The sequence below is a fragment of the Hippopotamus amphibius genome, chromosome 16, assembly GCF_030028045.1.
Source record: "Hippopotamus amphibius kiboko isolate mHipAmp2 chromosome 16, mHipAmp2.hap2, whole genome shotgun sequence".
Lineage (NCBI taxonomy): Eukaryota > Metazoa > Chordata > Mammalia > Artiodactyla > Hippopotamidae > Hippopotamus > Hippopotamus amphibius.
In genome coordinates, this window is record NC_080201.1 from 13174862 (window position 1) to 13200930 (window position 26069).

The 26069-nt window shown below is 41.6% G+C and overlaps 1 protein-coding gene and 1 long non-coding RNA gene across 2 annotated transcripts in view; one reads left to right on the forward strand and one right to left on the reverse strand.

Annotated features, from left to right (window-relative positions):
- On the forward strand, window positions 1-17891 carry DDX19B (DEAD-box helicase 19B). Its single transcript, XM_057711607.1, has 12 exons — window positions 1-175; window positions 6551-6599; window positions 7585-7638; window positions 8392-8527; window positions 8811-8903; window positions 11222-11324; window positions 11895-12009; window positions 14152-14329; window positions 14702-14939; window positions 16349-16511; window positions 16961-17152; window positions 17584-17891. Exons 1-12 carry the CDS (start codon window positions 119-121, stop codon window positions 17643-17645), a joined length of 1440 nt encoding a protein of 479 aa, XP_057567590.1. The 5' UTR covers window positions 1-118; the 3' UTR covers window positions 17646-17891.
- Window positions 14933-26069, reverse strand: part of LOC130838473 (uncharacterized) — a 13808-nt gene continuing 2671 nt past the window's right edge. The window contains exons 2-3 of the long non-coding RNA XR_009049680.1: window positions 22194-22358; window positions 14933-15059 (exon numbers count right to left, since the gene is read on the reverse strand). This is a non-coding gene — a long non-coding RNA (uncharacterized LOC130838473). The remainder of the gene's footprint in view (window positions 15060-22193; window positions 22359-26069) is intronic.

Below are 26069 nucleotides of genomic sequence, written 5' to 3' on the forward strand. Positions count from 1 at the left end.
CCCAGCGCTGGAGCCAAAGACTTCCCCCTCCTTGGGGCCGGAGTAGCCCCGGATCGCGGGTCGCGCTGCGCCAGCCAGCTAGTTCGCCAGCACCTGCGTCCCAGCTGTGTCCGCGACCATGGCCACCGACTCGTGGGCCCTGGCGGTGGACGAACAGGAAGCGGCAGCCGCGTCGGTGAGTTGGCTTCGGCCGTAAAAAGGTCAGGGGGCCAGTTCTGGCCCGGGATCAGATCCCTGGGAAAAGATACTCCCTAGGTTGGTCTGGGCCGGGATGGGGTGCATGTGGGGATGGAGCCTGGACCTTGAGCAGGCTTCGTTTACCCACCCGCCAGCCCCCCAGGTTACGTAAGCACAGGTGAGCGCTCCCTTGGGTAAAGAGCCCAGCCGCCCGCCCGCCTGTCTTCCTGGAGTCAGGGTTGCACTCACCACCCTGAATTGTAATATCACCTGGGTAGGTGTCATTTTTCACCTCCCGATTCTGAGCTGCTTGGGTTCAGGAACCTTGGCTTATTCATATTTGCGTGCTTCCTCAGCTCGCTCAGTGATGATGAATGATCGACTTTGTAGGCCTGGCAGTCGATAAATCCTCTCCTGATCCGCTTAACTTTGTTCTGGCCCTGACACACAGTAAGCAAGAAGTGTGTTAAACGTTACTATGTAGAATTAATTTTTCCCGCCTAAACGTTCGAGTTCTGATGCTGCTTTGAACCCGCTTTGTTGGTACTTATTTCTGTGAATTTCTCGAGAACAAGGATTTATCTTATTTTTTATAACTGATAAAAAATGTTTCATATGCACATAAAGAGTCAAATACTTTTAAAACCTGGTTCCCGCCAATTTTTTCCTCTCCAAAGAAAACTTTCTTTTGACATTGATTTACGATATTGACCTCCTTGTTCCCTGATTAACATGCTTGCTTTTCTACTTATTGAATTCTCCGCTTTAGGTGTTTATTGATTTTGACATTTTCCTCCATCCTCCGTTTACCACCACAAAAGCACACCTTCCCATTCCCCATCTTTCCATTATATTGTGATTTTAGTTAGATCAATATTCTGTGTTTATATTATTAGTAACTCAGGAATACTTTTATTTCCTATTCGACTTTTTCCATGGAATATATAACTGCCTTGTGTTTTTACTTTGTGCTTATCACCAATTCAACCCCAAGCTCTTTGCTAATTTTCTAGGTTTATCTCAGGATGTTCCCACACATCAAGTATTCTGTCAATTTCATTTCTCCCAGGTCTTTTAGCCTGTTTCAAACTGTACTAGTTGCCCCAATTCATTTTGGGGGCTGGAGGGAAACAGGACAAATTTCCCTTTGCCCTCATTCATTTAGTGACTTACTCCTCTTCTCTTGTATTGGAGCCCTTCGTTTCTGTATCCTCTCTCTTCATCTTTCTTGATTTGGTGGAGCCATTTATCAGCTTTCTGAAGGTGTATGGGAAGTAAATTTTTTAAGATAGTGCCTTTCCGAAATTAGCTTATTTCGTACTATCATCTATCATAGTATTGCTGGGTGTAGAACTGTAGGCTGGAAATCATTTTCCTGCCAAATTTTAAAGACATTGTTCTGTTGCCTTCTAGATTTCTATATTTGTTGTTGAGATGTCTGAGACCACTCTGATTCCTGATGTAACCTCTTTGTCCCTTCCTAAGCTTGGAGAATCCTCTATTTTATCTCCAGTAGTCAGAAAATTGATGACAATGTATCTTGATATGGGTCTATATTCATTCCTTTTACTAAGGCACTGGGTGGGACCTTCAATCTGGAAAACTCTTGTTCTTGTGTTATGGGAAATTTTCTTGAAAATTTCCTTGTTGATTTCTTCCCCTTTGTTTTTTCTTCATTTCCTCTTTCCAGACTCTTATTAATTGAATGTTGCATATCTTGGGCTGCCTTTTAATTTTTTTAAGTCAAGTTTATTGTGGTATAGTTTACATAAAGTAAAATTCACCCTTGTTAGTGCTACAGTTCTGTGAATTTTGACAGAGGCATACAGTTGTGTAGCTACCACCACAATCAAGATATAGAACGTTTCCACCTCTCCAAAAAGTTCCCTTAAACTTTTTGCATTCGCTTCCTTCTCCCCACCCTTCTTGGGCAACAGGTGATTTGTTTTCTGTCATTTTAGTTCTGCCTTTTTCAAAATGTGGTATAAATGGAATTATACAATCTGGCTTTCATTTAGTATCATGCATTTGGGATTCAGCCATGCTATTACATGGGTCAGTAGTTTGTTCTTGCTTATTGCTGAGTAGTCTTCCACGTACGGGTGTACCACAGCTTGGTTAGTCTTGTGCTGATGAACATTTGGGCATTTTCTAGTTTTTGGCATTTATGAATAAAGTTATTATATACATTAGAATACAGATTTTTGTATCAACTTAAGTTTGCATTTCTCTGGGGTAAATACCTAATAGTAAGATTTGCTGGGTTATATGTTAAGTGTATGTTTAACTTTGTAAGTTATATACCAAACTGTTTTCCAAAGTGGCTGTACCATTTTGTATTATTACCAGCAGCAACGTATAAGAGCTCTAGTTGCTCTACATCCTCACCAGCACAGCATGGCCAGTATTTTTCCTCCATTCTAATCAGCGTATAGTGGTATCTCACTGAGGTTTTAATTTACATTTCCCTAATGACTGATGATGTTGAGAGTCTTCTCATGTGCTTATTTGTCACCTGTGTAACTTCTTTGAAGTGGCTTTTCAAATCTTTTACCCATTGAAAAAATATGATTATTTTCTTATTATTGAGTTGGGAGAATATGTATTCTGGATACAAGTCCTTTATCAAATATGTTGTTTGCATAAATATTCTCCCTGACTGAAACTTGACTTTTAATTTTCTTAACAGTACTTTTTGAAGAGGAGACATTTTCAGTTTTGGCTAATTCTAATTTGTCAATTTTTTCATGATTCTTTTTTTTTTTGTTTTCTCTAAGAAATTTACCTTACCCAAGGCCACAAAGCTTTTCACCTGTATTTTTCATTTAGAAGATTTATGGCTTTAAATGTCACATTTATGTCTGTTATCCATTTTGAATTAATTTTTTTATGTAATAGGAAGATTGGATCAACATCACCACAGCCAATTTTAGAACATTTTCATCACTCCAAAAAGAAACCTGTACCTGTCAGTAGTTACCTCTATTTCTCCTCAGTTTCCCAGCCCAGCCCCTTGTAACCACTAATCTATTTTCTGACTCCTTAGATTTGCCTATTCAGGACATTCCATATAAATGGAATCATATAGTATGTGCTCTTTTGTATCTGGCTTCTTTCACTGAGCATGTTTTCAAGGTTTTTCCATGTTGTGGCATGAATCAGTACTTCATTTTTATTGCCAAATGATAGTCCATTGTATAGATATACCACATTTTATTTGTCTACTCATCAGTGTCCATTGATGGGCAATTGAATTGTTTCTACTTTGTGGCTATTATGAATAATGTTGCTATGATTATTCATGTACAAATTTTTGTATGGACATTTTCAGTTCTCTTGGGTATCTATCTAAAAGTGGTATTGCTGGATTATATAGTAACTGTGTTTAACTTTTGAGCAACTGCCATACTGTTTTCGAAAGTGACTGCATCATTGTATCATCTTTAAGTTTATTATTATTTTTTTGAGGTTAGTATCACCTATGAGAGGCACTATTGTATAGAAGTTAAGACCTAAGACTTTGTAGCCAGACAGACTTGGATTTGTATCCTGGGCAAATTGCTTAACTTTTTTGTGCCTCAGTTTTCACATCTGTTAAATGGGGATAATCGTAATACTGACCTCATTGATTTATGGACATGCCTGAAATAAGTGCTATATACGTGGTAGCTGTTATTATAGTTGTTGTTATCTATAATTCACAGCTTCTTTGCAGAAATCTTTTGAATCACTTGTCCATATTGTACAGATTAGTTGAACCTGGATAAGTTTTGTGAATTTACTTAATCATGCACAGGTGAATTATAATAGATCCCAATAGTCTAAAACGGAGCAAATGAGTAAAGACAGCTGTTTGCTTCTGCCTTGTGGAACTCCCACTGAGGATCTCCAGAGGAATTGCATGATGTAGGTAACTCTGACATGTACAGTGCAAGGTTATTGTATTTTAAATATTCATCAAGCTCCAGTTCCTATTCATTTTAGAAAATATTAGATCTCATTTATGTTTATTTCCTTATTCCCCTGTGATTGCTCTTTGTTCCCCTTGTCCGTTGGGAAATTTCAATCCAGGGGAGGGCAAAGTGAGTAGGAAACTGATGAGTAAGACTCCTACTTCACCGTGTGCCTAAGGCATTCCTTATTCAGTATAACTACCTTACCATTAAATCTTTTGTTTTCTGTCTCAGGAATCCTTTCTCAAGTAGCTTTTGAATAAAATGCAATGTGTAACTGTATAGGTTCCAATTATTTTAACATATCTTAAAAACTAAAATATTACCCAAAGTCATTGAAAAAATAGATATAAGGTGGATGTTTTGGCTTTTTTGCCTTTTGGTTAATTTTTTGGATTGCAAGATGTTTTTGAATGACGTTGCAAGAGAAATTGGTTTCTCCTTTTTGGTCCAAATAAGCAGAGCAAAAGAAGGAATCTGAACTAACTGGACTTTCAACATAAATTTCAGTGTTCAGTGTACTGACACTGCAGTAGGTGATGCGAACTTCACTGGCCTGGTGCTTTTGCCAGGTAGATTGCCAGAATCAGCTGGAACCTCTCCAGAATTCTGATACATTGTAATCAAAACAACATCTCTTGGTTTCATTTATATTGTTGCTATCAGCTTCTTCTATACATTGCATTTTATTTAACTATTTATTTACTCTGTTAGCTTCAATTTTAACACATTTTTGACTGGAGACATATTAGTTTGGCCACAGGTGTTAGTTTCTACAACAATCCACTGGTCAATAATGTGTTAACAATATACCAACAAAAGAACAGGTTGTCCTTTTATCATTGAATATTAAAGTGCTTTACAGTAAAGGATATTTCTAACTCATTAACTCATTTATACCTCAACCCTATCAGTTCTTTTAGGTAGCAGTTATCACCCTAGGAGTAAGTACTATTGACCCTGCTCTTGTAAATATTGCAAGTCTGTCTGTCTCTGTTTTTAACAGCCCTGAATATTAGGCTTAAACTAGGTTCATTGGCAGAATGTGGAGGAGGCGTGCTTCAGTGAAGACTAGAATATATTGAATACCTACTAAACATGATCATACACTGTGCTGGTTGCCTCATTCATTATCTGTTAGTGTGTTCTCTGTCCTTCAGAATTTATGGGTTGTTACTCCTTTATAGTGATTTCTATTTTTGCCAATTTCCTTTCTTGCCAGTCTCTCCAGTATGTTCCCCCCACCACCCCCCATCTCCTCCTCCCCCAATACCAACACCAAAGTAGACACACCAGAAACTCCCTCTTGAGCTTCCATCAATAGAAGTGAGGTCCCTCCATTCACAACTAACCATTCATTAAAACAAAGTTTTTTCATTCCTCCCACCACTTTTTCCCTTCTTGGACTTAGAGGAAAATCAGAAGTGAACCTTAAGACATAGAAAACCTGTGCAGGTAGTGCTTTAAGAAATAGCCATTTGATTGTGGTGATTTGCATTCTTCTTTCCTTCTCTACATGATGTCTTAAGCCTCACTTAATATTTTATGATTATAGCACCTGCTTTGTGTTAGATCCACAGGTCAACTAAAAATAAAAATATCCCCTTGTCTATGTTCTGTTCTTCTTTCTTCCCCTTTTTTTTGGGGGGGGGGGTTTATTGAGGTATAATTGACAAATTTTAATACTAATAGGGGAGATAAGTCCTTCCAGAATATCCCTAACTTACAGTGTTTGATCAAAGTCCTAATAAATTTTTCTTTGAAATGTCTTTCCTCTGTCCCTTCCTTTCTATTCCCACTTCATCCTGCTGGGTATTTGATTACATAGTGTGCCATGATGCTCTAGGCTGTTCCCAATTTAAAATACCAGACATCCAGCACAAGGCAACCCAAATGTGAGGCTGCATAACGGTGTGCTGTGGCCCTGCGGCTCGAACAGATCCTGCAGCATAACTGATTCCCACCCATAGATGCTTTTCATTGCAGTCCTCCCGCCTCAGTGTTCTCTGTCTGAAGAGTGACTGTATTTTCCAGTATCTCTTTAAATTTCCTCTTGTTTGAAAAATGAGTGACAACTCAAATGGTATTCTGTTGACAGATGGAGAGAATCTGTGTAATCAGGGCATTAAGCAAACTCATGAATTAAAATTCTTTCTAGGGACTGTAATTAGGAAGTGTGGATTTTGAGCTGTTGTGTAACCAGTTTTTGTCTACTGCTGTATTTGTGGGATATTTTGTTTATTCTCACTCTAACATTTAGTAAACAAAAGGAGCCCAGCCAAACACCTAATGAATATGTCCTAAGGAAGAGATCATGAGAGTGGTTCATTTCTTCCCAGCTTCACTGGGGGAGGCACTATTGATGCGAAATCTTTTAAGTGATTTTTCTGACACTTCCCCCCCCCATATTCTCCATTTAGTTGAGCAACTTGCATCTTAAGGAGGAGAAAATCAAACCAGATGCCAATGGTGAGTAATTAAATGCTACTTTGAAAACAAAAATGATTTCCTTTAGTATTCATGTTTTAACATAATAACTGTCTGGAAAAAAATTATATATGTACCAGACAGGAGGCTGGCAGATACTGGCAGTCATTTGATTTGGGAATCAACAAACTGGACTGTTTTTATTGTGCTTCATATAAGCACGAGGATGCCTCATTGGCTTGTAAATTATTAAATGTACGTGGGTGAGTCAAAAATTATCTGCACTCTGGCTGTGCAGCCAGTAGACGTTTTAATATAACTGGAGTGTGGATAATTTTTGACTCACCCTCATATTACTAACAAAGAAAATATACTGCCAATGATTATTTGTTGTTTTTTAAAAACATTCCTCAATTTGAGATGATAGACCAAGTATGAGCAACCTGAGGGTTAACCTATTGTAATTATTCTGAAATCATATCTACCAAAAATCTAAGGTGTCCATTGAATTTTTGCTGATGTATTTAATATTATAAGGGAGAAACTGTAACATTTACCTCACTCTGAATTATCTTTTTCTGTGTATTTTTACATAACTACAACATTGAGTATACATTTCTGTTAATCAACAGTTTATATATAGACTCTTAATGGCATTATGGTGTTCCTATATTGATGAAATATGATTTGCATAGATACTCCTTTGTTGAGCATCAAGGTGGTTTTGGTCACTGCTGTAATCATCTTTCTATAACATTTGAGAAATATTGATGCTGTGAGGGGTTAATATTAGTTTTTGAGGTACAGTGACAGAACTTGGAATAGGAAAGAACTGAAATATAAGCAACAGTTTCCATACCTTTGTTTATATAGGAACAATAAATGTTTTTATCTGTGGCTTGGTTTCCTCATTTGTTTTTTTGCTCCCCAGGCCTTTACATTTCTAGTGTCTCATAGAATTTGAATTGTCTCAGCTGTTGGGTATGGGATGTGATTTTGAATGATGGCCGCTTTGTGTCTGATAAAGGTGCTGTTGTCAAGACCAATGCTAATGCAGAGAAGGCAGATGAAGAAGAGAAAGGTAACCTAGCCTAAAGTTATGTATACGTGAAGTTCTATAGTCTAAGAGGATGGAATGTTATGAGCTTTCATTTTTACACCCTACTTGGCTGGACTTTAATGGGAGTCACAGTGCTAAAAAAAGTTCAACATAGTCATTGTTAAAGGGATTCTGATTCTTTACATTTTAGAGAAATTCTACTTTGAACAATTGATAAACTTCAGCAGCAGCCAGAAATATTCCCTGAATGACTATCTTGTACGGGTCTTTATAAAAGAAATTTTAACTTGCATCCTTATTTTCTAATAAAATTATATTTGATGGTATTTTGACATATTTAACATAGATAATAAGATGTGAACAGCTTATCCGATATCAAGATACAGACTTTGTTAGTTTGGGTTTTTTTTTCCCCTTTGTTGTGATGTGTTTTTTAAGCTCATAATTTTAAATTTACATTGACTGTACGTTGGGGAGTAAATATTTGGGTTTTGATAGGAGGACTCAACCTCAAGAAAGAATAGTTGTTAGGAACGGCGTTCTGGAGAAGAACATGAGGCCCCAAAAGATGATATGAGTATCATAATCTTTCCCTATTTTAAATACAACTATTTTAATTGTATTTGTAAATCAAAACTAAGCTATACCTTGAATTAGGAGTCCCAGTACAAATACATGTTATTGCTTAAAATACCAATGGCAGCTGAATTCAGATGAGATCGTGCTGGATTTCATGGACTTTGTAAAACCTTCACACTCGTTTTTTCCTGGCAGAGGACAGAGCTGCCCAGTCCTTACTCAACAAGTTGATCAGAAGCAACCTTGTTGATAACACAAACCAAGTGGAAGTCTTGCAGCGGGATCCAAACTCCCCACTTTACTCGGTGAAGTCCTTTGAGGAGCTTCGGCTGTGAGTATTTACTTTCTGTCTCTCCCCTTTGTGTTTAGATAGAAATCTTAGGCCTGTTTATATGTATTTTTTTTATCACCACAGAACATTTTTAGCTAACACAAGTTTAATAAAAGAATTTAGCTGCTTTGGGCTCGTAAGTAAAATTTCCAGGTAATTTGTAAAAGCTTAAGCTGCACTCATACATTGTGCCCAGTTCACAGTTCTAGTACTGTTAGCTAGATATTTGGCTTCTTTCCTCAACCAAAGAGACTGTAACTTTCATCTTTAACTGTTTTTCTAGGAAACCACAGCTTCTCCAGGGAGTCTATGCCATGGGCTTCAACCGTCCATCCAAGATACAAGAGAACGCATTGCCTTTAATGCTTGCTGAGCCGTATGTGTCCTGATACAACTCTATCCCATTTTTAACTTCCCATGTTTTTTTTTAACTTTTATTATTTTAAAAAACTATTCTAGTAATACATGCTCATTTTAGAAAAGTTAGAAAACAATGAAAAATAAGAAAAAAGAAATAATTTGTAATCTCCTCCCCTACACTATTAATATTTGGAGTAGAGACTTCTATATGTTTTTCTATGTAAACTTGAATATGTATACTTTTTTCTTAAAGGAACCATATAAAATGTTTAAATGCTTTATTTGATATGATAATATTTCTGTGTTGGTAAATATATGTACATTTATATCATTTATATACACCATGATTTCATTATATGGATAAGTAAAATATATGTGTCAAATATAGAAGACAAAAACCAAATAGGGTTCTAGAAGACCAGAATAGTACAGTTGCTAAGGTCGTTTTCTGGTGCAGCACTTCTCACACTTTCATAGGTGTATGAATCTCGCAGGAATTTATTAAAATGCAGATTCTGATTTCAGTAAGTCTGAGGTGAGGACTGAGGTTCACCATTTCTTTTTTTTTTTTGGCACACGGGCTTAGTTGCTCCGAGGCATGTGGGATCTTCCTGGAGCAGGGATGGAACTCATGTCCTCTGCATTGGCAGGCAGATTCCCAACCACTGCACCACCTAGGAAGCCCTCACCATTTCTAATAAGCTTTCCAGTGTTGCTGGTGCTGCTGGTGTCAGACCACGTTTTGAGTAACAAGGTTCTAGAGCATGAGGAACTTTTTATAAAAACTGATCCCTAAATTATATATGATTATGTAAAATTGTACTGCATATAATCCTAAATCCTGAAACCTCTTTCCCTATTTGTGTGAAAATAGATACTTTAGGTCTGTGTTTTCTCCAACTTTCTTATTGTTCTGTGTCATAATAGTGATATTTTTTCAAGATGGATAATGTCTTTTTTTAACTTGAAATTTTGAGCATACTTAAAAATAAATGGAATATTTATTAGAATAAATGGAATATTTATTAGATTGTTTCACATTTGCCACTTGTATTTATAGATCTTGATACTTTCATAGATGCTCATTGTTAGATTGTCGGTATTAGAAGAGATCTGAGAGAATTTTCTAGTACTTTTTTTTCATTAACATTTATTGAGGGCTTGGTTTGTAACAGATACTATTCTAGGCACTTTAGTGAACAAAGCAGGCCAAAATTCTTGCCCACAAGGAGCTTAATTAAATTCTAGTTTGGAGTAGAGATGATTTATTTTTACTAAAAATAAATAAAATATATAGTATGTCAAATGATGATAGATTGTAAATATAATTAATGCCACTGAATTGTACACTTAAAAATGGCAAATTTTGTTATATATTTTACCACAATTTTAAAAAATCATTAATGTAATATACCAAAAAACATTGACTTGTATACTTTAAATGGATGAATTGTATGGTATGTGAATTATAATATATCTCAATAAAGTTCTTTTTTAAAAAGGTGATAAGTGCTAAGGAGAAAAATAAATAGAGCATGATGGGGGGGATCGGGAATAACAAGGACCTGATTGTGTTTTACCTCCAACTTTTTATTACGGAAAAATTGAAAGGATTTTATAGTGAGTACCTATATACCCACCTCCTAGATTCTTTCACTGACATTTTACTGTGACTATTTACTATGCTTTATCATGTATCTATCCACCAGTACATCCTATTTTTTAAGGCATTTCAAAGTACGTTAATTTTAAATCAAGTAGTTAGGGTAGAGTCTCATTAAGCAGGTGATATATGAGCAAAGACTTGAAGGAGAGGAGAGTGTTGGCAGGTTGCCATCTGGGGACAGCTGTCCCAGGCAGTGTCTAGTGGTGCAGAAGCCCTGAGAGCATGGTTAGCATGTTTTTACAGCAGCACTGGGGCCGTTGTGGTGGAGTGGAGTGAGTAAGGGAGAGGGTAGTAGATGAGAACAGAGAGCTAGTGGGGAGCCACATCAGGTAGGACCTTATAGGAGATTATAAGAAGTTTAACTTGTACTGTGAATGAAATCTGGAGTAATTGGAAGCTTTTTGAACAGAAAGTGACATGAGCTGACTCACATTTTAAAAGAATCACTGCTGTGTCAAGAATAGATAAAAGATAAGAAATGCTTCAAATCCCACCATAAAATCTTCTATTTGTGAAGCTTGCATGTGTAACTCGGCTACAGAATCCAAGGGCTCCTTCTGTAAATTAAGTTGGAATACTCATTCTTTAATTAAGCTTTATGCTTCATTTTTATTCACTGAAAGGATACATGAGATTTAAACTCCTAAACAATTTGTTTTCTCGTGCAGCCCACAGAATTTAATTGCCCAGTCTCAGTCTGGTACTGGTAAAACAGCTGCCTTTGTGTTGGCCATGCTCAGCCAAGTAGAACCTGCAAACAGATACCCCCAGGTAAGGGCTTGGTGAATTTGGGTTTTCTAACTCGTAGCTAGAAGGGAAATGCCATTTGATGGATTAAAAGCCAAGCTATGTATTACTTTTTACATAAACTGGAACCCCTTACGTTGAGCACAAACAACGTGGTTGATCTTCCAGTGACAACAAAAATCCTGTTCCCCTTTCGATGATTTGCCAGTCCTGGGATACTGCTGATAGGCTTGGCTTTTTTAGTGGCAAGAAAAACCTCCTTAATCTACAACTATCATCCATTAGGAACGTGTGAGAACCTTTTGAGTAAGAGAAAAGGAAGCTAATCTCCAACTGGAATTTCAGATCCCTGCTCACATGTGGCTTTTGGTACTCCAGTGGCCAATAACTGTTGTCAAGTGTCTTTACCCGGCCAGAGTTCCGACCCCGGAGAATTATAGCTTATGACTTTGCAGCTTAAAGAGTCAAATGGTGTGCACTTTGTATATTCTTTGCTTCAGCCTCAGCTGGAGGAATCATTAAGTCCTAATGGTGATTCCCTGTTGCATAAGAGTGAGTGTCTTGAATTCTCTCTCTGCACTCTTTCCCTACCAGTGTCTGTGCCTCTCCCCAACTTATGAGCTCGCCCTTCAAACAGGAAAAGTGATTGAGCAGATGGGCAAATTTTACCCTGAACTGAAGCTAGCTTATGCTGTTCGTGGCAATAAATGTGAGTATGAATGTGATCCTAGTTAATTAAGCGAATTACTTTTTATTTTGAAAACATACACCGTAGTTGAAATAATAGAGTGAACACATGTGCCCTCCACCTAGATTCGAAAAGTTAACGTTTTGCCATGTTTGCTTTATCTGTATATGTGTCTTTATTTTTTGTGTGTGTGTGAATCATTTGAAAGTAAATTGTAGACATTGTGGCTCTTTATTCCTAAATACTTTAGTATGCATTTCATAGTAAGAACATTCTTCAAAATACCCACAATACCCTTATCACAACCTAGAAAATTACTGATTTTCTAATAATTAGCATGTAGTCCATTTCATTTCCCCCCAATTGTCCCAGAAGTGTTTCTTTATGGCTTTTTGGTTGAGCCAAGGCAGAGTCAGTTTATATGCATTGCATTTGGCTGTTGTATCTCTTAAGTTTCTTTCAGTCTAGAATAGTCCCCTCACATCCCCTCCACTATATTACATTTGACTTTTTGAGCAGAGCAGTTGCTTATAAAATAGGCTAATTTTTTAAATGTCATTACAAGAGCAAAAATGTTCTGGAATGTTCATGGAAATTATTCCTGGGAGATAATTTTATTATTCTTTTTTCTTTATCCATTCCTTCTACTGTACTTCTGCTTGTTTTACAACAAACTAACAGTGTTTAAGCAGTTCTAAATTTGTTGCAATCTTGGTTGAGCCCTATTGATCTTTAACACAAACCTATGACTTGATGACTGGCAGAAGTCCACTCAGTGTACAATGTCCTAATGCCAACTTAAGTCAGCTCTCGAGAAAAGTAAATACAATAATCAAACTTAGTGGAGGACTTCCCTGGTGGCGCAATGGTTAAGAATATGCCTGCCAATGCAGGGGACAGGGGTTCGATCCCTGGTCCGGGAAGATCCCACATCCCACGAAGCAACTAAGCCTGTGCGCCACAACTACTGAGCTTGTGCTCTAGAGCCTGCAAGCCACAACTACTGAGCCTACACACTACAACTACTGAAGCCTATGCACCCTAGAGCCCTCAAGCTGCAACTGCTGAGCCCACGAACCACAACTACTGAAGCCCGTGCACTCCTGGGCCCGTTTGCCACAACAACGCAGCCTGCGTGCTGCATCTACTGAAGCCCACATGCCTAGAGCCCGTACTCCACAACAAGAGAAGCCATCACAATGAGAAGCCCATTCAACACAATGAAGAGTAGCCCCCACTCTCCACAACTAGAGAAAACCCGCTGGCAGCAACGAAGACCCAGTGCAGCCAAAAAAAAAAAAAACCAACTTAGTGGAAAATCATCATAAGACACCTAAAATACTGCAATTTGGATTTCAGTTTAGAATGGCAGACAGTTCTGAGTATTTGTTTGTGGAGGGCAGTAACTGATGACTGAAGTAAAAAGGAGCATTTGTTAGCTTTAAATTGACTCAAGTTTCACATTGAGGCAAAATTTTGGCTGTGACTTCTAGGGGAGCTTGTATGTATGTGGTTGAGGTTATACTGTAATTAAAGGACTAGAAATCGAGTCCGTAAGTACCATCTAACCCAAAATGAGCCAAATTCTCAATTTCAGGCTGCACAGGGCCAAGACTGCCACGCTGTGCCAGGCCTAGTTTGGGGAAGCACTCTCACACAGGCACTTTGTTTCTTTGAAAAGACAAAACCTTTCATAATGAATCTTATTTACTAGCCTGGGAAAGGGGCACATAAAGGCGACTGACTTCTTTGACTTAGATGCTGGGAGAACTGATGGGCAGAGTACACTGGAGTGAGAAGAACTTTGAAAAAGCCTGCTTGTGAGAAAATGCAAACCCAGGCTGAGGAGAATGATGTTGACCGAGAAGAAATAAAGATAAGAAATCCTTGAAAGAGGATTGATGATTATAGAGAATGTAAAAGAATGCCACCGAATAGGTTTTCATCTCATTGTTTATACTCTTAGCAAATCTTTTCAGCATTACTGTCTTACTTTTGTGTGTATGTCCATTAAATACTGTAGTGCTAGCCTAACCTTTCCTTAAAATATTAATGTAAACATCAACAAAATTGGTTAAAAATATGTCATAGCTATAGAATTGCTTAGAGAGTAGAGCTGGCTTTGCCATGGAAGTATCCACGGAACACATCTTGTCTCCACAGTGGAAAGAGGGCAGAAGATCAGTGAGCACATTGTCATTGGCACCCCTGGGACCGTTCTGGACTGGTGCTCCAAGCTCAAGTTCATTGACCCCAAGAAGATCAAGGTGTTTGTCCTGGATGAGGCTGACGTGATGATAGCTACTCAGGGCCACCAAGATCAGAGCATCCGCATCCAGAGGTAGGAACTCTTGAGCCAGGAGGAACTTCTCAGCCTCCTCATCTGCAGCATCTTCTCCTTTCACTTCACATTCCTCCTCTTGCCCCTGCCAGGTTCTTGACTCTACAGCTTTCAGAGGCATTTGTTTGATGGGCCATTTCCATGTCAGCACCGACTGGACCCCCAGCCTGGGTGGAGGAAGGAGACTTAGGGACTCTACCAGCACCCATCCCTGCCCCTCGTCTGCTCCTCCCTCCTCCCTGCAGTGCTCCTCCCCACTCTGCCACCTTCCTGGGGATGTAGATCATCCGAGCCTGAGGAGGCTGTGCTTCTGTTCCTTCCAGTGAAACACTAGGTCGGGGTCATGCCGAACACCTGGGCTTTCCCTTGCAGGATGCTGCCCAGGAACTGCCAGATGCTGCTTTTCTCTGCCACCTTCGAAGACTCCGTCTGGAAATTTGCGCAGAAAGTGGTCCCAGACCCAAACATCATCAAACTGAAGCGTGAGGAGGAGACGTTGGACACCATCAAGCAGTATTACGTCCTGTGCAATAGCAGAGACGAGAAGTTCCAGGCCTTGTGTAATATCTACGGGGCCATCACCATTGCTCAAGCCATGATCTTCTGCCATGTGAGTAGCAGCAGCAGCAGGAGGCCTGCAGGGGAGGAGCTCCGCTGGAGGGTGTGGCCCCGGCCCCTCCCTCTCAGCCAGCTGCACTTGGTGCTGGGGGACCAGGTTCCCTTCCTGTGGCTGGAAAGGAAGTGGTTTGGGAAGATGTGAGAAACAATTTCTTCTTAGTATCCTGAGGTATATACATGGTCTTAAGCATAGAATCCCCTGAACTTTATATCATTTGTAAGTGATACATTAGAAAACCCAAGTGAATCAACTGATATTTGTAGGAAAAATAAGAAACTAAACAGGATGGTTGTTAGAAAATTAATAGAAAATAAGTCGTTTTCCAGTGTCAAACACAAACACCTAGAAAATGGAAGGATAGACCCCATTTATAATAGCCAAAATAATTTTTCAGGAATATTTAAGATTGCTGAAGAAAACCTCAAAATGCTGTTAAGGGATGTAAGAATAAGACAGCTCTTACTCTATTATTGGAATACTTGTAAATTAAAAAAAAATTGTTTGTAGAGTGGCACCCTTCTCCCAAGCTCAGATTGAAACTTTCAAACGTACAGAAAAGATGAAAAAAATATAAAATGAGCACTTTTACGCCCTTCCCTGTTGTCATCATGTAGCCACATTTGCTTTATCCCTAAGCTTTTGTGTGTGGGTATCTGTAACCTTTTCTTTTTGCTGAATCATTTTAAAGTCAGGTGTAGATATCAGGACACTCCCCAACTAAATGCTTCCTAAGAACGAGATGTGCTCCTGCATGAGCACAGGACCATCGTCACACCTTTCACGATGGTGCAGTGATAGCGTCCACATCCACTTTGCCCGTGTGTACCAAAATGGCCTTTATTGCTTTTGGCTGCTGCTGTTAAACCTAAGAGCCAATCAGAGACTGCGCTGCTTTAGTGCCGTGTCCCTTGAGACTCCCTTAATCTAGAACAGTTTCTCCACCTTTCATGACATGGACATATTGAAGAGTCCAGGCTAGGGACTTCCTTGGCAGTCCAGGGGTTGAGACATCACCGTCCATTGTGGGTTCGATCCCTGGTTGGGGAGCTGGGATCCCACATGCCTCAGGGCCAAGGGGCCAGGGCATGGAACAGAAGCAAGGTTGTAACGGGTTCAATAGAGACTTTGGAAATGGTCCACATCAAAAACTCTTTAAAACAAACAAATAGACCAGACTAGTAAGTAGTCTTTAGAATGTCTCTGAATTTTCCCCCATGTGATTATATTAAGGGTAAATATTTTTCTAAGATTACCACCCAGGTGACATGGTTACTTCCTTTGTACCACATCATGTTAACAATCTTAAGACATTTAACGCTTAACTTCTAAGTTTTAGTGGTCTTCCAGATCGAAAATATTCTCAAGATACTTTCATTTCTGAAACCTTTTCTTCCTTTCAGACCCGCAAAACAGCTAGTTGGCTGGCAGCAGAGCTCTCAAAAGAAGGCCACCAGGTGGCTCTGCTGAGTGGTGAAATGGTGGTGGAGCAGAGGGCTGCCGTGATTGAGCGCTTCCGAGAGGGCAAAGAGAAGGTTCTGGTCACCACCAACGTGTGTGCCCGCGGTGAGCAGAGGTGGTGTGCTGGTCTGCCAGGCTCGGGTAGCGGGAGAGAGCCTCGTCTGCGGGACGCTCCGGTGGATTGGGGGAGAGCCTGTATTCTGGGAGAGGCTGTTTGGACTCCCTCGGCAGAGGAGGACTTTCCCAGAAGCCGGGAGTCCTGATCGGTGGCTTAGAACGGCGCCTGCTCTTCTTGGGGCCCCCAGTGAGGCTTTAGCTGCTTCTCCAGATACTGTATCCAGCAGAGGCTCTGGCTGATTTCGTGATTTGGTCAGCACCTGCCACGGTTCTGTCTTCTCCCTCTGGGTTCTGCCACCTGCCCCTCTGTCCAAATCCCAGAGCTGGCCCGTCCCAGACTGATTCTTCCACCTGAGGTTGGTGTGTGTAGACCTGACTGTGGGCGACAGTGATGTCTGTCTCCTGTCCTGACTCCTGCCCAACTCTCCTTCGTGCAGGTATTGACGTGGAACAGGTGTCTGTCGTCATCAACTTTGACCTTCCCGTGGACAAGGATGGGAACCCGGACAACGAGACCTACCTGCACCGGATCGGGCGCACCGGGCGCTTTGGCAAGAGGGGCCTGGCCGTGAACATGGTGGACAGCAAGCACAGCATGAACATCCTGAACAGGATCCAGGAGCATTTCAGTGGGTCCCTGGGCGTGTCCCCTGCCGGGCCTCATCTCACAGGGACGAGTCTAAGGAGGGGGAGGGGAGGGTTTCCTGTTTCTCCTGTGGCCCCAAGAGAGGCCTTCGTCCCCGTCCCGTTCCCCTCCTTCCCTACAATGTGGAAGTTCTCACAGAGCACACCTGGAGAGCTCGGGGCTCAGGGACTTGAATGACAGTCCCCCTTGGCCAGGCTGAGGGGCCTGGGGCTCTGGCTGTTGCTGTCCGTGTCCCTTGCTCAGTCACCGGAAGCCTTTGGGGTTCAGTGAAGGATCGCTGTGGTCAGAGGCACAGCAGGTTCCTAGGCGGCAGAGAGCTGTTTCCTCCCTCCCTGCTGTGCTGTCCCTTCCCTGGTGTGTCTCTCTGTGTAACCCCATGTTGGTCTCTCTTTGGATTCTCTTTTGTTCCCCCAGATAAGAAAATAGAAAGACTGGACACAGATGACTTGGACGAGATTGAGAAAATAGCCAACTGAGACGCTGCCCCAGTCACTGGTGCCGCCCTTGACGCTGCCCCTGCGCAGGACACTAGTGTTTTCATGGAACAGGCCTCATCAGTCACCACAGAGATGAAGGCACGAGTGGAGAGAAACTACCTACCTCATTTTAAATTACGTTTGGACTTGACAAAAATTGTACAAAGATGGGGGAAGGTAGAGAAAAAATGTTTACAAAACTTTTGAAGATTAGGCGTGAATACACAGAAATTTACCTTTTGGAAATACCGTCTTTTTTTTGGCCAGTGTTTCCCCCATCATTATGCTAAATCTAGATGTTGTGGATGATCACTTGCTCAGGAGCCTTTGTGGCAGCCGCGGCCTGTTCTCCGCCTAGAAGTGTTCAGGCCAGCCTCCAGCCCTTGTGAAAGTGACAGAGTAGAGGTGAAGAGGGAACACAGAGAGACTGGGTAGGTTAGGTGTGTAAGCCAGTCATCATGTTGGGAGTTTGGCATGAGGCAGCAGAGGAGACCTGTGAGCTCCTGCTTTGGATTTGGGTTGGGACATCTCATCTGAGTGCTGTTAGCCCCCGCTGTCCTGATGGCCAGAGCAGGAAGGGATTTGCTAACCATGGACCAAAATACCAACCTGGGATCTTTGGTGTACACAAGTCTGTGTTGCAGACCATGATCTTTTCTTCTCAGCAGGTGCAATCTGTGTAGAATGCACATCTGATAACTGGTGGGTCCCTTGCTTGTGCTTGAGCAAGTCCTGTGAAGAAGTCATCGTGGAGAACTAGTGGTGGTCCTAGCTTGCCACAAAACCTGATCTTGTGGGCACTTGCAGCGTCTTTTTTACATCACCTTGATCCTTTAGTAGCCCATAGCAAATAAAAGGTGATCTGAGGTTTGGATCCTCAGTGAAAATTGTGGTTTCAAGTTGCTAATGGCCAGTCTCAAGGCAGCTCCAGAAGTGGTCAGCAGTAGTCACAAATCCTTGCTTTGCCTCCAGATCACAGAAGGCAAGTTTTTTTTTTTTAATCACAGCTGGGGAATTACTTCAGAAATTTGGCATCTTGATTACAAAGGGATTCTGAATGTCTGTGTTCACAGTGCTTGGAATACAAACAGGTGCAACTAAGGGACAATGTGGACTACAGCCATTCATCTGTCCAAGGCAAGAGTAACTGCCAAGGCCTTTGCTCCATCCTTACTTGGATGCAGAATAGTCAGAGCAAATAATAGTAATGGACACTTCCTCATACCTGGGCAAAGCTGCTGGTACTCACAGAGTGACAGAGCAAAAATGAGATGAAACTGAGTTGCAAGAGCAATATGAAACCGCAGCCAAAAGGAGTCCTCTTCAGCTCTTTGACTGATACAGAAGGGCCACTTTATCTAGAACCAGGCCTGAAAGGGATTTTCTGTGATGAGAACTATTCCAATCCCAAGCCTTCCTTGTAGGCATTTCTGTGTTTTAGGGCCAGATTTGTTTTCTGGGAAGGGAAGCGGCCAGTGTCAGCTTCCAGGTAGTTTCCTTAATCTAACATTACAGATACTGCAGAGATAATCACAGACTACCAATCCTGTCACATTCCCCTGTGGGCACTTGACTGTTGAGTCTAACCCACCTTGGGAGTCTTACAAGAAGAGAAGAAATTTTATGCCTCCCACCCCCAACTAAGTCCTGTGAACCAACCCTGAAATAACTTAAAGGCAATAATTAAAGGAGTGTAGACTCCTCCTGAGGCTGCAGGCTGAGTACATTCCACCTTCTCACAACATGTATAACCTATCTACTGAGTAGCCCTAAATCTGTGCAGGAAAATGGGAAGGGATGTGCTTCAGGCTCTTCAATAGTAGGAATAAATGGGTATCTGGTAGAAATCTAGATCAACAGTTCCTTATCTGGGGGCTGGGACCCTTAAGATAAAACTCACTGGGTGGGTTTTATGGCCTTTATGAAGTTTATGCAGTTTTGAGTTTAAATGCATTTTCCTGGGGTGAAACTCCCAAAGGAGTATGTATCTCTTTTAAAAGGTAAGACTCACTGTATGCATGGCTTTGGAAAGTTCACCCCAGTGTCACTGCAGTCCATGTTCCTTCACAGTCCATATTCATCCCTGCCAGTGCTTGGCCTTTAGGACGTAATAGTCCACAGCTGCCTCTGTGACCTTGTGCCATTTTGAGACATCAGTGATGTAAAAATGTATTGAGCCCTTGATGAGCTTCAGTCCCCAGGGTTTCTTTTGTTGTTTTTAGTAAGTTCCTATGTATGGAGTGATAAACTGTGCCCTAGAACAGAGAAACTCACTTGAGAAAAGGAGATCTGGGCCCAGTGGAAAATTCTGGATATGTTCATTATCCATAAACAATGGATTTTACTGGTTTTTTGGAGTGTTTATTGGCTGTATGCATAAGAACTGATTGTTAATGTATTCTTTATTGATGTTTAATTGAACTTAATTATGACGTGTTCATGTTACTAAGACATCATTTGTGAGTACAAGAAGAAAACAGCAGCATGTTTTGGTTGCTGGTACTGGTGAAGATTTTTGTATTATTCTATAGCCTAGTTATCACCTGATATTAGTATTCCATTTGAGTTGACATTGCTCCAACATAAGCAGTTGGGATGTCTCCGTAGGCCAAGGGCCCTACTCAGTTGCCAAAGGGCTCCTTACATTCTTATTTTTCCTGCTGGTAAACCAGAGGATGCTGGCTAACTAAACAGAAAGAAGGTAGATGCTAGCATTACAAAGGCCTTATATTCGATTTTCTAGTTCTAGGAAAGGAATACAAATAGGGCCTGGAAATAGGTCTTCTTCCTTTGTTGTTCCCATCATTTATCATTTAACATGAAGGCTGTTTCATTCAAAGTGTCTTTGGTATTCAGAAGGTAAGGGTTTCTGAGGTTAGGGATTTCCTTGGTGGCTCAGTGGTTAAGACTGTGCTCCCAATGCAGGGGGCCCGGGTTCGATCCCTCATTAGGTGCGGAATGCATGTGGGATCTAGTTCCCTCAGAGTTTGCACGCCACAACTAAGGAGCCTGCATGTCACAACGAAGACCCGGTGCAACCAAATAAATATTAAAAAAAAAAAAACAACTAAAAAAAAAAAAGATTTCTGAGGTTAGAGAAGATTTCATGAAGGAGTTGAGTCTTCTTATGAGAGAAAAGTGAGATTCCAAGTGACAAGAAGATGCCCTAGGCAGATCAGGCCCTATTGAGAGCAAAGCAACTTCACCAGGATAAATGCAATACACTGGAAGGGTAGTGAAGGGAGCAGCCTCACCACATGGGCAGAGAAAAGTCTTGTTAGGTAGAAAATGAAGATTTGATTATTTGAACAGTATGTGGATTTAGTAGTACCTTGTCATAGATTTTTTTTTTTTTTTAATTCATTTATTTGGCTACACTGGGTCTTAGTTGCCGCACGCAAGATCTTCATTGATGAGTGCAGGATCTTCAGTTTCAGCATGCAAACTCTTAGTTGTGGCATGTGGGATCTAGTTCCCTGACCTGGGATCGAACCCGGGCCCCCTGCACTGGGAGCACAGAGTTTTTTTAGCCAATGGACCACCAGGGAAGTCCCGTCATAGATTCTTAGATCACAGTAAGTGATGAAATGGAATTTTGGGGGGAAATGATCTAGCAGAGATATACAGGATATACTGGAGCTGGAAAAGGCTGGCAGCTGAGAAACCAGTTAGAAGATTATTGTTTCAGTCCCATCACACAGCAAATGCCAGGATGTCATTGGCTGTATTAACACAAAAAAAGAAATGGACTGGAGGGGTATTGCAGGGAAGGAATGGTAGGCTTTTCTACCTACTTACTGTTGTTATTCCAAAAAGTTTGTGGCTCTTGAAATTTATACATGCTATACAAAAATAATTCTGGCGAGAAACCCAAGGATGACATCAGGGTTGAGTCATGAATGATGTCAGGCCTGTCACCTTTGCAAGAAGGGACTGGGCCCCCTTCAACACCCCTAAGCTATTGTAAATTTCAGGGGCCCTCTTCAGGTGTCTCTTGATCCTGAACATAGATAACAGGTTCTTAGGAACGCCCTGCAGTTTTATCTGACCTTGCTTTTCTGCTTGAGCATAAATATTCCTTATTCTGTTGACTGACTCAGGTTGCAGCATCTTCCAAAAATTACACAGCGGAGGTGAGGGAACCTGAAGGGCTGATGCAAGGAGGCTCCAGTACCCTGATTTCCTAATCCTGAATCTGGAACAGGACTTTTACCAGAATAACTTCAAACACCTAGTGGGAAGTTAGAGGCCAGGTGGGGATCTGTTTCAAGGATGTCTGTCACACTCCTACCTCTGTCCTCTCTTCCTCCAACCCCTGTTATTGGATGCTTCTGCCTTGGCTTAGAAACTGTTCTGGCATTAGTATTCAGCAGGACAAGGGGCTTCTCCTTAGCCCTAAATGTAAGATGAGGAATAGTAGGTAGAGAAAAAGAATATTAGTTGCAGCCTGAGAGTGGTGGCTGGGATGTCAGCTGCTCAGAAGAGACACTTATAGTCTCTGCTTTATCCATATCTCACAGGCAGAGGTACTTGGGTGGCAGATCTTACCTTTATGCAGCCCTACAGCCCAGGACTATAGCCAGCTTCTCCCAGAGGAAGCAGGATTGGCGAGGGGCCTGTTTAAATGGAACTCTCCTGGAAGTACTAGTACACATTTTGTGAGTCTTTACAGCGTTATATCCTCATCCATAGGCTTCCAGCATCCTTGGAATTCTGCAATTGGAGAAATGCCAAACAGTCTTAAGTTAGCTTAGACCCTGGTCTAGACCATTGTCATCTGGTCATCTACACTGGCTTCCTAACAGGTGCTCCTGCCTCTAATTGGGTTTTCCTCCAGTTCATTTGTCACACAGCAGCCAGTGTGATCTTTGTAACATTTGAGTCTCATTTTCCCACTCTCCTGCTTAAGCTCCCCCTCTTACTTTCCACTTTCCTTAAGTGCAAACCATGTAACAGGTTGTGTGATATATGTATGTACTAGGCATTCCAGATCAGACACCTCAAGACACCCAGCCTCACTTGCTTTAGTTCCCCCCTTGTATTCTGCTCCAATTCCACCCCCGCCAAAATTTGCTTTTGTGCTGGGCCACGCCTCAGAGAAGTTGGTGATCCTGTGCATTTCCCTCTGCAATTTCTCGTTTTGAGACCATGTTTCTTCCCCCAACCAGCCCACTTTGAAGCAGGAACAAAGATGCAAAGAAACTGCCAGGATTTATGGATAAGATTAAGAATGTTTCACCTCCAGGATTCAAGCTAAGATGGGCATGTGGAAAGAGAGAAGGTAACTCAAAACAGGAGTCCTCTGAAGCTGCAGGTGGTCAGGGAGCAGAGTGGAAGGAGTTCAGAGGATACTTTATTCATTGCCACCCCAGGGCATAACCTGTGGCCAATCTCCTGTTCAACAGTCCCTGTCTCTTAAAGTCCCCCCTCTCTGAGCACGGGAGACTTGGGTACCCTGTGTGGGGAGAGGAGCCTGGAGAGGGTACCTCTCCCCTCTGCCAAACAGGTGCAACTCCCGTGGTTACACCTCTACTTGGAACTCTTCTCCCAATTCTTCCCTTCCTCTATCTCACTCCTAGTCCTTCCTCTTTCAATGGTAAACACCACTTCTTCAGGAAGGTGTGCCTCAGTCCCCTGTCATTATCTCCAGGGTGCCCTGTACAGGTGCCTGTACTTCCCTCATCGACACTACTGTGTCAGGTGACCTTCAAAAAGTCTACATAGATTAGCTTATTTACTCTTGACAACAAATGTATGTTATGATTCCTATTCTACAGATGAGGACACAGGCACAGAGAGGTTAAGTCATGTACCCTACCACATACCGGTCAGGAATAGCAAGACAGACTACACACCTGGACAGTCTGGCCCCATGGCCCACATTTTTAACCGCTAGGCTGTATTTGCCTCATATACAAATATATATGTATGTTTGGGACTGCTTGTTTAGCGTCTGTCTTCCCTTGAGGTAAAGTCCAGTAAGAGTAGGAGGTGTGTAATCAGTCACCGCTGAATTCCTAGCTGTCAGCAGCTGTGTTGCTGCTTTGTTAATGTGTTAACAGTGGAACATGTTTTACATATTTTCTTTAAAAATTATCCCCAATCACTTTTTCATACAATTTTAAAAAACTGATCTTTATAAATTAGTCATTAGACCTTAGTGGGTCAAACAGAAACTTGATCTGGCTCCTGCCACTATTCCTAAATTTTCTAAATCTTAACAGCATTCCTCTTCCCCTTCCCCTCCTGTCACTTCCGGTACTAGAAGCATCACGAGGGTGGAGAAGCAGTCATTCCGAGCAGAGCCGCCGTGCTATAGTGCCCACCCCCACCGCAAGCTTAAGCAATGTGAGTGCCGGCACCCACTGGCTCAGAACGAATGATGAAGCCACAGAATCAGGCACGATCGTGAGAGAGATTCTTTGCTGAACATTAACTCACTGGTTCGTTCACTCCCTAATTCAACAGTTGTTTACTGTGTCCCTGCTACGGGCGAAGTGCTGAGGAGCAAGAGCGTCCTGCCAACGGGACTTACAGTTCCGTGATGAAGGCGAAATCATTACGCGATCTGGCAGTTCCAAACTAGGCGCAGTTGAAGCTCACCCAGTCAGCATCTAAGCTGAGATTGGGGCCCAAAGGGCCAGTTAGAAAGTGCCCGGGGCAAGGCTGTCGCCCTCCCCAGATTGGCTGGAGCACCCGGCCTCGGCCAATCGGATGCCTGCACGGCTGGAAACCAGACGGTAGAAGTTCCGGTCCCAGGAAAGCAGGCCCCTCACTCAGACCTAGGTTTTTGGTTTTGTCGCCAGTTTTCTGGAATTGGGTTGCCCAGATTTGCCACTCATTAGCCATACGATCTTGGGAAAGTCAGCTTCTCTGAACCTCAATTTCCTTATTTGCAGGAATGTTGTGAGGATTAAGTTCAAGTAAATCACGGAGGATGAATTTTTTAAATGTTAGCTCTTATCAAATGCCCAGTTTAACTGAATCCGACCCAGGGCAGGAAGCTGTCTAGCCCGCAGTTTCAGGAGAACGTGCCCTTCTCGTTCCTCTCCAATCTGAAGAGGAATGGGATTCTCCGTGGCTTCTGGCTGGATGCTGTCTTTCAAGAATGTAAACCTTAGCTGCCCAGAGGGATTGGTAGCCTTGGCAGAGGGTTCCCTATTGCCCAGAGCTGCCGCAAACAGGATGTCTGGTTTCACTGTCCCAGTCGGATCCTCAGCCTTGACCTCCCTGTGAGCAGTCACCTGGATTAAACAAATGCCAATCATCCTTCCAATAGGTGCAGGCAGTGAAATAAATTTTAAAAATTTTTTGTAAACACCCTAAAATCGAATGCAAGGAAAAATCCTATCCTCAATTCCCCCAGAGACCACGTTTAACTCTAGGGATTGTGTTTCGGTGGAAGCAATGTAGGAATCATCCTCTCAGTGCTAGAGCAGCTGCACTTCGTAATGAAACAGTGGAAAGAGGGCAGTGGGCACGCAGACTTCAATTTTTGCTCTAAGCAAGATACTCTGCCCCCAAAATAACTTTATATTGAGTCTTGATATTGCTGCTTTTGATTGTCATGAAAAGCTTTGCCAGTCTGAGATAAAAAAAGAGTAAGAGGGATAGTTGCCTCAAAATCTAGATTTTTTTTTTTAAAGCAATTGTTACAATAGTAAAACAGGAGCATTTTTCCTTAGATAACCAATTAGTCTCTCTCAGGGTTGCTGCCTTCTGTGGAGTTAGACCATGGTGCTGTCTCCTAATAAACAATGTAGTCTCTAAGCAGTAACTCCATTGGTGGTGTGCTGGGAATTAGACTAGTCACTTGGGAAGACAATATGGCGTTTGGCATTCTTATTTCTGTAAGCATAATGTGTGCACACCCTCTGTTTTGATGAGTGGTTAAGAAATGAGAAAACATTCTTACCCTCCCCCCACTTTTTTTGAAGTAAAAATAAATTACTACCTCTGTTTTTCACACTTTGATTTTCTCATTACATTGCTTTATTTTCAATTGACAAATACATAGACTGCAATGAACAAATGTTAGAGGTATAATTCTATGAGTTTTGACAATTGTATATATGTGTAACCACTGCTCCAATTAAAATACATAACATTATAAAAAAAAATACAGAACATTTTCATTGTTGTCAAATGGAGGTCCTGCTACTCACTGCTTACAAAATCAATACACAAAAGGTAAAGTTAAGGTGCCTTTAATCAGAATGCCGGCAATCTGGGGAGCCGGTGGACTCAGTGTCCCCCAAACCTCCGAAGATTCTGTTCGGCCATGAAACTTTTAAAAGGAAGGAAGTAATAATCTCAGCTAATCATTGAGATGGGGGTCAGAGTCATCACCATTCCCTACTATGTGCAGGATTCTCCTCTAGATCAGGGGTCCCCAACCCCCGGGCCAAGGACCAGTACTGGTCC